Genomic DNA, 12,617 nt, shown 5'->3' on the forward strand with positions numbered 1-12,617 from the left:
TCAAAATTAGTGCTGGAATCTGTATAAATATTGAAAGCCTGATAGACATTGATCTGCCATTAGCTTTAAACAGATGCTTTAAGATTAATGGTCAAAGAACTGTTTATTTTCTGGTTCGTAAAGAAAACACATATCTAGTTTGCCATAGACTAAAATTGGTAGACCAAAATACAGACTGGTGAGAAATAAAAAAAACTGAATGGCTCTTATTGAAACAAAAATTTTGGAGAAAAAATTCTACAGAATTTAAAATTGTTTAGAGCACTAAGTTTTAAAAATCAAAGCTTAGATCTGATTCTGCTGAAAATGATGCATCTTTACTAGAGAAAACAAAAAGTCAACACAATCATCAGCTGACAGCTAAAATAAAGATAAACCACAATATGGTTCAAGTAACAATGGTTCAACAAGTACCCAAAAGGATCTAAAAAAAAAAAACAGAAATGTGGATTATAAAATTATTTACACAGAGTAAGTTAAAAATGCAATGTTATTTGTTGTGGATATGGATAATTAACCAATTTTCATCCAGTTATAAACCTTTTGTTCAATTTTTTTTTTTTGTTTTTGCTATAAAGTTTCTTTTCAAATATACAAACTTTGTTTCATCTAAAAAAAAATTTAAGCTTTCATTTGTGGTTAAATGTGTTTTAAATTTCCCCATAAGTTTGAGTATATGGACAGCAGTTCATTGCAGAAAACTGTTTAGTTCTTGAACAATTTTCCTTAAGTAATTCTTGCTGATATATCCCAATAAACCAGAATTCACAGTAATCATAAAATAATATAAACATATTTAATTTAACAAACATGATATAAAAAAAGGAGTTCAATCAATGCATGTTATCCTATAATTGAGGCTAACAAAATCTAAACATAAAATTCTTAACCAATCAAAGGTGAATAACATGCAACTTCCACACAAAATCAATTATTCCCAATTTAAGAATTGTAAGGTGAAAATGATGAAGTTGTTAACAACTTTTCAGATGTTTAACATCTAATACATCACAATACAATGTTCAATGTTGATCACATCAGAATCAAATATTCAGATCATATCAGTAGAATTATTGGTTTGTAATGTAGCATACATACTAGTTAAAAATAATCATGATTGATATATTTACCTACTGGTATATTACAGACTCATAGCAATGAATTTTTTTACTAACTTCTTTTAGAATTAAGAACAGGATGCAAGGACTTTATTCTAGTCCTAGAATAGGACTAGAAATAGTCCTAGAATATTCTAGTTCTAGGACATTATTCTATTAAGAATTTTTATTGACTTCAATTGCCAATAAAGCAGTTAAATTGCGTACCATTAAAAGACTGATCATGTAGACTAAATGCTAAGTTAGTTAACATTTAGCCTCCATTACTGAAACATACACAGCAGGCAAACAACTTACACTGCAAGCAAGTTAATATTGATTGAATAGTTAATACTGTCAGTTTTGGATATGATTTTGAAGTTACCGCTTCTAGATTATATCTGTACTCAAGAATGAAGTAGCTATCCATTTTTCTGTTTATCTTCACAGTGATGTGTCAGTTGTCAAGTTTAAAACAACTGATCGACCTGCCAATGGTAAAATATGAATTAACAGGTCAAAATGGTGAAGAACTCATTCCCACTTTCTAGAACCTTCTTTAATTAAAAGTTTATGTAATCAATATGTCACAGATGAAAGTTTTCACAAAAATATTCAGTGGAATGTATTTGTTATCACAATTTTTAAAACAATAATCAAAATTCTGTTTTTTTGATTCTAAATCACATTCTTTGTATAATTTTGGTAACTTAAAGATTAAATTATTCCTGACACTTTTTGTGTAAAATGTGTTGTTTTGCCAAAAAAATGCATTAAAACATTTAAAAATGACAAAAATGGCATTTTTGGCGTTTTGATAATGAAAATTTACATGAATTAGTTAAAATTTCAAGACTCTGCGTGACATTTGAAAGCTCAGAACTTCAACTTTGAAAAACTACATTTGCTTTTCTACATTAAATACAATTTTTTTTAAAAATAAAATTACTTAAATAGTACAAATTGAATCCTGGAACCATACATAAACTGGGGCGGTTGTTTCGTAAATTACAAATCATGATATAGGGAAGGGTATTAAATTTTTTCTAAGACAGGATTGATGGCTCCTCTAAAAGTAGAAATTTTAAGGCCCGGCACTTCTTTCTCTGATAATAGTTCATGTCGGTGTGAGTTTGTGTTATTTTTAAATATTTAAATTCAAAAAATTCCAAAAATACTTTGGTCTTTAAATTACCCAAATTATACAAAGAATGTAGTTTGAAATCGAAAAAACAATGCTTTATTTTTAAAACTGTTATAAGCAAATAACTCCACTGAATATTTTGTTTAATTTTTAGTAGGTGTAAACTTTCATCTATGATATATTGATAATATAAACTTTTGACTTTGATTAAAACAGTTCCAGATTGTGGGGAATAGTATTAATATATCTTTTGACTTTACATCCTATAGCTCTATATTTTATCCAAGTAAGCCCAAGTACAGCAAATGGACATATTCAAAGTCATTTTACTTAAAGAAATTCTTTAAAACAAATTTCATTTTATTTTCATTTCATGGGAACAATTTCAGTAATGCCTATCTATAGAAGGACCCAGCAAAAAATTACTCCTTGGCTGGTACTCAAGGTTTTACATGCCCCACTTATTTCCACATTATTAAATGGATTGAAATGTGAAAAAGTAGCAAGTAATGTGCCACTTAAATTTATTTTGGCAAAATAGCTTCCAAATAATACTGCAGTAACATGTAGTACAAAAAATGTTGTGACACTTTAAATAAATATAAAAACAAAACAAAAATAAGTAAACCAAAATAAAAAATGAAGATTATTATTAATGTTGATATCCACTTTTTAGTTACATTTAATTATCTATGAAAAATATTTAAAAAAATTATTCACTTTATCATTAATAAGAATGAACAATTCATCTGAAATGTACAATAAAATGAATTGGTGTGTAAAGTTTAACTGAGCTACTTTATCAGAAATGTAAATTAATACAAAACTATATTTAAATACCTTAAATGTAAATTAAAAAAAAAGAATTTAATATTTACTTTACAACTATACAGAACACTATATTTTACTTCAATATGCGCTGCAACAATGCTTACTCCCAAAATATGCAACTCACAATACTGTAAGCAACTGTTGCACTACAACCACTATTAAAGAAGTTAATAACATAATATTATAATAGCAAAATATACAAAATATTGCAAATATATAAAAATGAAGAGATGCATTTTATAATTTTGTCAAAAATGTACAAGAAATTAATATGTATATTATACTTAAAATTTCATGCAATATGTTAAAAATATAAAACAAATCAGTTCCAAGTTTAACAGGGCAAACATTTGAAAATTTGGTCACCAAAACCCCACAGATTGAAAATAAATATATACATATTAAAAATTTTGTATTCAATTTACAAAGACTCAATGAACACAAACACAATGTTGAGTTGTTCTAATTGATTGTCAAGAGATTCCTGTCCATTCTGACATTATTCCGAAAGATCACAAGATCTAAAGGTCAAAAATATAAAACAGAATGTTTCATAATGTCCTGTAGAGCAGAATGGGTTAATTGGTAACATCATTCAATTAATCAATAACTTCATAAATTATTAGATGTACTTCATATAAAACCAACATGTAAACAATCTGTTATTTGTAAAATAGTGTAAATTTTCAGATAACATTTTAAAATGTACAAAAGCACAAAAATAAATGAACACTAAATGATGATGAGTATCAATCAAAGCATATAAAAAAAACTACTGAATCAAATTTTTACATTTGAAAATTACCTCCAAATTATTTGAAGTAAATCCCAAAAGTTTTTTAACTGCTGCACGAGGACTCTGTTGTAATGTAGCAGCAACATAAGACCACACTGAATCTGTCTTGTTGGAACAAATCTCATCAAAACGTCCAGAAGCAAGTGCTACTTGTAGGTTATGAGAACGTTCTAGTAACTCTGGTTCACTAATAACTTGACTTACAGTAACACTACGACTTTCACTGTTAAAGATCAGAAGCTTTCCTCCAAACTGTAAAAAAATAGTAAATTGTAAATATAGTTTAGATTAATATAATCAGCATGAATTAACTTCAAAAAATTTTCAAAATGTGATGATACTATTAAATTTAAAAAATTAATTCTGAAGCACAATCTTAAGAAAAACAAACAGTAAAAACTTTTTAATTTTCTTCAAAAATAAAAACAATGATTCATCAGTACAGCATAGAGAGGTTAAATGTTGAAAAGAATGGTCAGACTTAGCCAAAACAGTTATATTTATTTATCAGTATCTCAATGCTGCATCCAAGATATCTGCTGACAGCTGTTAAAATAATAAATTTTGATCTTGTAAGCAAAGAATGTATTTTTAAAAAAATGCAGTCTGCTCAATCGGTGTAATTGCCTAATTATTTTAATTGAATAAAGCTGCATCATTTATCTCTAAATTTTCTAAAATATTAGCAGTGCAATGAACTTGAAATAAAATAAAATGTTTGAATTAAGAACTTTTGAATTGTATTTTTTTACAACTTAACTAGATTTTTAAATCAAAAACATCTCATATATAAACACTACAATGCAAATTAAAACTGTCATTTAATAATACGTTACCCCAAATGAAGCACCAGCAGGACGACGAAGCCATTTAGGAGCTTTGCGCAATTCAGGAGCAGAGTGAAGTTGACCGTGAACAGGTGGTTGTACTGGTGGAGCATCTGCATACTGTTCCATGCCAGGAAATGAATCTGCTATCTGTAATAGTATAAATTATGAAAAATTATTAATTATAATATAATATCAATGACAAGCAACTATAAACTATAGTTGTTTCTAGCATCTTACCTTGCTTATAACATTCAAATATTCTTTCATTTAAAAACTGCTTTTACATAATAGACAAGACTAATATTTTGGAAAATGTTATTTGAAAAATAATGTAAATTTCCAGACAGCATTTAAGATGAACAAAAATAAATGAATACTAAATGATGATGAGTACCAAAGAACATAAAACAAATAAAACCTACTGAACCAAATTTTTACATTTGAAAATTACCTTCAAATTATTTGAACTAAATTCCAAAAGTGTTTTAACAGTTGTAGGAGGACTCTGTTGTAATGTAGCAGCAGAATAGGATCACACTGAATGTGTCTCGTTGGAACAAATCTCATTAAATCATTTTCAAAAACATTTTGAATCATTGATAAAATTGTAATATGTTTATGTTATGTAGATATTATCATTTTAGCAGTTTAGAAGCATTATACTACCAATTTAGAATACTGATCTAGGGAATTTATGTCGCTCAAGTTCTTACGATAATATTTAATTTTTTAAAATGCAATTGATACTTTTATGCACCTTATTCTGTAACACCATCAACAAAATGTTAGTAACTTTGCATTATTTTTTTTAGACAGAAAGCAGAGAAATTATTTTCTTCAAAAAAGGGATCACTTGGGGAAAGCTTGAAAATGCTAGAGCGATTTCTTTATTCTTGGCTTATTTTAATGCAGCCAACTTCACTGCAATTCTACTCTGAACTAACCTTGTAACATCAAATCATAATAATTTATATTTCACAATGGTTTTTATACTGTTTCAACCTTACCTTTCTCTCTGCATTTTTAGATTTCAATTTTCTAATCAACTTACCAAATTAGCTTACCTAAGCTGGTTCTATTATAATAAAACCTCTGTTCATAACTTACAAATCATAAAAATACTAAGATACTGAATTCCACAAAATCTGATTTACCTTAATTTCTTTTTGTCTTATAAACTCAATTCTAATGTCCAAATAAGAATTCCCACAGATATCATTATGGAATGTAACATATTCCCATAGGAGTATATTTGATATTTTAAGAAATATTATGGAAATATATATTTTTTGTTATTTTTTTTACTAATATAAAGATTTCACTCCTTCAATTTTCAAAATTCAAGTAAGTTTCTCATCTAAATAGCAGCTCATGTTTCTCATGTTTCTTATTTTACTTCAGTTGGCCTTCTATATTAGTTAATAACGGATGTTCAGTGCCAACTCAATAACAAAATAGGTTGTACCAATTTGTAAAAAGTTAATTTCTCAGTAAAAAATGTATGAAAGTTTCACACATAAAATCGTAGAACTGAAATCTATTTAAATCTGAAAACACAAACTTATAAACTAAGGTAGATATTTCTTCATATTTCAACAATGAACATCGAATTTCATTTTGAAATAAATTTGCACTTTTTACAAAAAAAAAAAAAAAAGGTTAAGCAACAACTTTATGTATCTAAAATAAAATAAAAAAGCATAAGATGAAAATTACAGATTTTAATACATGCACATTACACTGAACTACAGCCAAGATTTATCTAAGAGCTGGATTAATCACCATACTCCTAAAACTATAACAGCCATAAACTTCCTCTTTCATCATGTATATGATGAATGTTGAAAAATTCAGGTTTTAATAAAATACTCATTAATGAAACTTTTAACATAAAAAAAGTGAAACAATTAAGACAATTAAAGATGAGATGATCAAACCATTTACATTTACTATTACAATGGGGAACAAAAAATAATTTTTTTTTGTCTCAGGAAGAAAAAAGTGATTCTGATACTATTTTTTCTCCTGAATTCAAATATAATATCAGTTTTCCCCATCACACAAGGTTTCTGAGAGACAGGCATTTATAATAACATTTTAATACTTTCTGCATTCTTAACTGCACAATATTTAAACATTTGACTCACCTAGAAGTAAAAAATGATGATTTTCCGCTATATTTCACCTGGGGAGCATCCCTCTTGATGGTCCAACAACAATCGGCCAGCATATTAGGATTCCATTTGCCTTCATACCTCTTTTCCATAGCTGAAATCTACTGATGAAAGTGATCCTTGTGCTCATCACTTGAGGTGCCAAAATTTTCCGGGAAGAAATCTAGGTGCGAGTGCAGGAAGAGTACTTTTAAGGACATATTACAACCTAAATTTTTATAAGATGTTATAAGATCACTGACAATAACATGGTAATTTTCCGCCTTTCAACTTCCCAAAAAACTGAGTAACATTATTGGATGCTTGCCAAGCTGTTTTCTTCAGTATATTTAATAGTTCCTCAAACTTTTCATCATGCATCAGTGATTGTATTTGTCGATCAACAAATATTCCTTCCTTAATTTTTGAATCATTAATTTTAGGAAACTTGTGTTTTAAGTACATGAAACCAAGAGTGTTGAGCATGGTCTTGATGAAATTCTTCATTAATCCTAGTTTGATAGGTAACAGAGGTAGATACACATTTTTATGATTATACAATGGGTCGTGTTTTACATTTTTCTGTTCGGGAATGAGTAATTCATGTTTAGGCGATTCTTTTCTAATGAAATGGTTTTTCCTGTCCCTACTATCCGATTCACACAAAAAACAACAGTAATCAGTGCAACCAAGCTGCAGAAGTGCAATTACCTTCAAATCAACATAAATATTTCATTCATACACCGCATATTGAAGCTTTTCCAATATAAATTTAAAGTTTTCATATGTTTCTTTCATACTAGCAGAGTGAGCCACAGGTACTGATAAGAATTTATTGCCATTATGCAAAAGCACAGTTTTTAAACTAACTTTAGAGGAATCAATGAACAAGTGCCATTCTATAGGGTTATATTCATTACAAAGTGTCTCCATAAGAGAAGAAATGTCATTACAAAACACTAAGCCATTTTCTTCAGAAAAATAGTCTTTAAATTCAGAATGAAGATTACAATAAGTACACACCTTTGTACTCTTTTGAAGAAGATCCCATCCTTTTAGCTGGGAAACAAGCATTTCAGACTGTTTTTTGGATAACTTTAAATCTCGTATGAGATCATTAAGATTTTCTTGAGTCAGTAAATGAGGCACACATGAACTACTTTGTTCAAAAGTTGTATGATCAGAATCTGTTTCTTTTCTTCCTTACATCCATCCTTACTCTGAGCTCTCATCACCTAATGTCTCTTGTTCTGGAGGTTTTGGTTTGGGCAATTCTTCGCAATGTGGAACTGGTCTCATTGCAAGTAGCAAGTTAGGGTACACCAGTGTATGTTTTGATTTTGATGTAATCTCTTCATTATTTTTTAAGCAGAAATAACAGTCAGAAGAGTGATTTTTGGGTTCCCTCCAAATCATAGGGATAGCAAATGGCATGTGGCGTGTGCCATTTTTCCATGCAGTGAAAAGCCTAGAACATGATAAACAACAGATATGTGGGGTCCAGGGTCTTGTTCCCCGACTTTACACATAAAATAAAGTTCATAACGTTTTTACTAATGGAGTATGGTTTCGCCAATGGAGTATGGTTTCTCAAGTATGGTACTTGAGAATCATTACACAACATACATAACAAAGACTGTTAGGATGATTTAAACAAACTCTAGGCATTTTGTAACTATCGACTAATTAAAAGAAATAAAGTTGTAAATATGTAATACACAATAGTTCAGACACACAAAGCACTCACAATGATGTGTTTACTGGTTCACTACTATCTCACTAGTGGTATCGTTCTGATAAATGTGTGCTATACTAGATCATGTTTGTACATATCTACACACATCTGAACCTGCACAACAGTAGCAACACTACCTTTTGAGTTAGCTCATTTGGTTCATGGAAGCCTAGGAGCTTTAACTTGACAATGAACAAAATAGTTTTAAAATATTTAAAAAATGAAAATAACAAAAAAACTGTGGGTGATGGAGAAATTCCGAATACATATTTGTAAACAGGATAGCATTAAGAACACCTACTGGTACTCATGAGACAAAAATCATGTTGACCAGGGTTATTGATATCAAATAATAACAACAAAAAGATTCAGAACACTCATTACCTTATTTGATGTTTGAACTTGTTGCTGACCACCAGTTAATGAATGAATGCTAGCATGACCATCAAAACTGCAACTAGCTACAAGAGAAGGATTTCTTGGACACCATGCCACTTCAAAATTCCACTGGTAACTTGTTACTAGTTCACAAACAACTTCTCCTCCCTTTAAAAAAAAAATAAAAAATAAATTATTTATTAAAGAAGAAATGAAACATTGATTAGGCTTCAATTGCCAAAATTCTCTTAAAAGACTAATTAATTAACAAATCAAAAATATTTTTACCAGTAACTTTGAAAAATTGAATTCAGATAAATTTGGAAAAACTATACTGATGTTTATGTGCAACAGGTTCATTTTTTACTGGCTTTATTTTAATTCATGATGTTTTTTTTCAATTTTTTTTTTTGTTTGTCAAATCTTGCATCCTTAATTTAACATACTTCCTGACATTGCCAACTGATGAAATTTTGCTCATTTACTAAGATCAGGTGACAATACAATATTGCATCATTACTTTTGCAAACATCCCCCCATATGGGAAAAAAATTAAGGGTGGGGGTAAAAAAAATTGCTAAATCTGCAAAACGGCTATGTGGGGTTTTAAATCCAAATCAACCTACAAATTAAACTCATGCAATGTATAAAGCAAAAATATAAAGCAAGTTTTTAACAATTTTTCTAATATTATTAACGCAAAAAAAAAATTAAACTTCCTATAATGAATTGTCTCTGATATGGATTTGAAGTTTCATTCGACCAGTTTGAAGTTTGAGTAAACTTTCAACATCAATGTTTTAACCCTGCATTGTCAGAAACATGTAATTAAATATTTAGGGCTGTTTCTGAATGAATATTTAACATGAAATCTCAGATGTAAAAAAAATTCAATCAAAATTGTTTATATTTTTAAAATTATTTCGCAATTTAAAATATGTGTACCCAAAGAACATGGACAGCTGTATTTTATGTTTGTACATTCGAGGTCAAATTATGATCTTTCATTTTGGGGGATACTTATTAAAACTCATTCAGATGTCTCTCACATCACTGTCACTCACTGTCCAAAAATTTTATGTTCAAGAAATATGTGATGCAAGTAGGACCTCTCGTTTCTTTTCATTATTAATTACCTTAAGAATCTTGCCCTTACACATCTTTACATTTTTAAAGTTCTAGACCATTTTATCACATAAATGAAAATGATAGTATTACTACAATTGATATGGTTTTGGTTTGATATAGAACAAGGTAGTAAACCTTGTTCAATCTCACAAAACTGAGATTTCCCAGAGTCAATATTTTCTTACGTGAGAGATGTTTTATTCATTATTATACATTAATTTTTTACCTCTATTTTGTAATTTTTTTACAGTATTTTTTTAATTTCCAACTTCAATAATAAGAATAAAATGGCTTTTTAGAATGTCAGATAAAGATGCTGGCAATAATATCACATAACATAAATAAACATTTTAGGTTTACATAATCCCCTCATCTTTATACATTCAATTTTTCCTCTACATATTTCTCATTTCTTTTGATTCATTCCAATGTTGAAATTTTTTTCCAAGTTTACTAACTGTAAGAAAGATAAGTATTGTTTTTTCTTTCCTTGTTTCATAACGTATTTTTAGTTAACTGCTCGTACTGGCATTCAGACAGGATCATCCCTTTGTCTTTAAGGAACAATTACATCAAAATCATATTGATTTGATAATGATTTTTTCTTATTTTTATTTTAAAATTTTTCATAAATTTTTTCTTTCCTTTTAAGTAAAAAATATAATAAAAAAACAGAAAAATTTTCTAGAAATATAAATATTCTAACAAAACAAATAAATGGATATAAAAATGATCACCAATCAAATATCCAAAATTGAAATAGTTAAAATACAATTTTGGTTTCAATTTTTTTACTTCACCAATTAAGCTAACAAAGTAGTAAAGTTGATGAAACTATTCTCTTTTCTTATTCATAAAATAAGTAATAGGCTCTGGTTGGAAACTGCATTCCCAAATGGTACAAAGAACTGAACTGTGTAGCAGGAAATAAATTCCAAAGCATAGTACAGCAACTAAACTTGCGTAGTATCAAAAGAAATCAAACAAATTTTTATCAGCATTAAATGTGGAACTAGTTTTGTAACATGTTCAGTATTGTGTATTATCATAATGATATTGTGTAACAATACAGGTTGTTTAAAAAGGATGTGATTCACATTTTGATAAGCATGTTTGAACTATTCTTCCTAATATAAAACTCAGCTTAAAGGAAGTTATAGAAATTATTAATAATTATAAGTTTTTCTGTTTTTTATTATGATCTCACCAAATTAAGGGTTAAAAACTTAAATTTAAAAATATTAAAATAAGCATAGTTAAACACTAATACAAACTTCCAATACAGCGCTATATTGCATATGGAGCTAGTGCAAGGTTCTACAAGAATGTCATAAGAAAAACTTTTTAAATATAAGGTGCTATTAACCCCTCTGGAGGTCTTTTTTGCAACTATGTTTATGACTTTTTGTGAAAAATTCTGTGTTAAATTATTTCAATATTGCTCAGTTTACAGTAACATTTTATGTGATTTCATTTTACCTGGTTCTTCTTAAATATGCATTAATCAAAACTACTTTCATACAAGTTTTTACAGTTTGTCCAGTTTTATAAAATATATAAATATATATATATATATTTAATATAGACATATTTATCAAAATATGTCTATCAACATCAATTTCTGAATATTAGTGCAGTTGTATCTTTCTATTCTGCAGTTGATGGGAAATGGATTGTCATGAATTTTTGAATCCACAAACAACAACCTTGACTTATCCAAAAGAATATTCCTATGTTGTTCATAAAGTTTTGTAGACTTGTGCATCCTCTGTTATCTAATAAAGATCTTTTGTGTAAAAATTAAGAAAATGCTTTAAAATTGTTTATTTTTATATAATATATTAAACATTTTTCTGCATTTTTCTGGTGACAGAACTAAAAGCCAAGATGAAATGTTACATTAAGCCATGCACAGCATCAATATGAGACTGAAGGAATGTCTACGCAAAGAGAGAGCTGGCTTGTGAAATGTGATCTTTAAAAATAAATGTTGTGCATTTACTCATAAATGGCATGTTTTTCTATTTAAATGTTATAAATAAATTTATTTAATATAATTTTTTTCATAAGAACATTTCCTGTTTTCCTGAAAATACTGTCTACATAAAGAATCCTGAAATAACATGATAAAAAGAAAATGTAGTCATGGAGGAAATCATATGATATAAATAAATCAACAATTGTTGATTGTGATAATTATAGGGAGCATTAAGTTAATGTCATATATAATGAAGTTATGGGTAAAAGAAATATTGAAAAAAAGAGAATAAGTTTTTAGATATCTTTTAGATATGTTTTTAGATAATCTAAGTTCTGAAGAAATAAAAGGATTAAGATGAGAAATAACTGCATGCTATTTTCATACCCCCAGAAGATGCTTATGATCAAATCCCATAAACAATTGGTTTGGATAGACACAAGGGAAAAGAATATGCATAGTTGAAAAGTACAAAACAGCAGTTAAATACATATGTGAACACAAGAATACCTCACAAATGTTACTGCAGTGTCAGACTATATAAAGA

At 28.3% G+C, this 12,617-nt stretch overlaps 1 protein-coding gene across 5 annotated transcripts in view; it reads right to left on the bottom strand.

The window, feature by feature from the left end:
- The window catches only part of Sec31 (COPII coat complex component secretory 31), a 147,517-nt gene that overhangs the window by 91,079 nt on the left and 43,821 nt on the right, over positions 1–12,617 (bottom strand). For all 5 annotated transcript variants that reach the window (XM_075382318.1, XM_075382321.1, XM_075382320.1 and 2 more), the window contains exons 8-10: positions 8,971–9,132; positions 4,705–4,845; positions 3,878–4,120 (exon numbers count right to left, since the gene is read on the bottom strand). In XM_075382318.1, coding sequence (XP_075238433.1) covers positions 3,878–4,120; positions 4,705–4,845; positions 8,971–9,132 — 546 coding nt within the window. The remainder of the gene's footprint in view (positions 1–3,877; positions 4,121–4,704; positions 4,846–8,970; positions 9,133–12,617) is intronic.

The sequence above is a fragment of the Lycorma delicatula genome, chromosome 1 (assembly GCF_047948215.1).
Source record: "Lycorma delicatula isolate Av1 chromosome 1, ASM4794821v1, whole genome shotgun sequence".
Classification (NCBI taxonomy): Eukaryota; Metazoa; Arthropoda; class Insecta; order Hemiptera; family Fulgoridae; genus Lycorma; species Lycorma delicatula.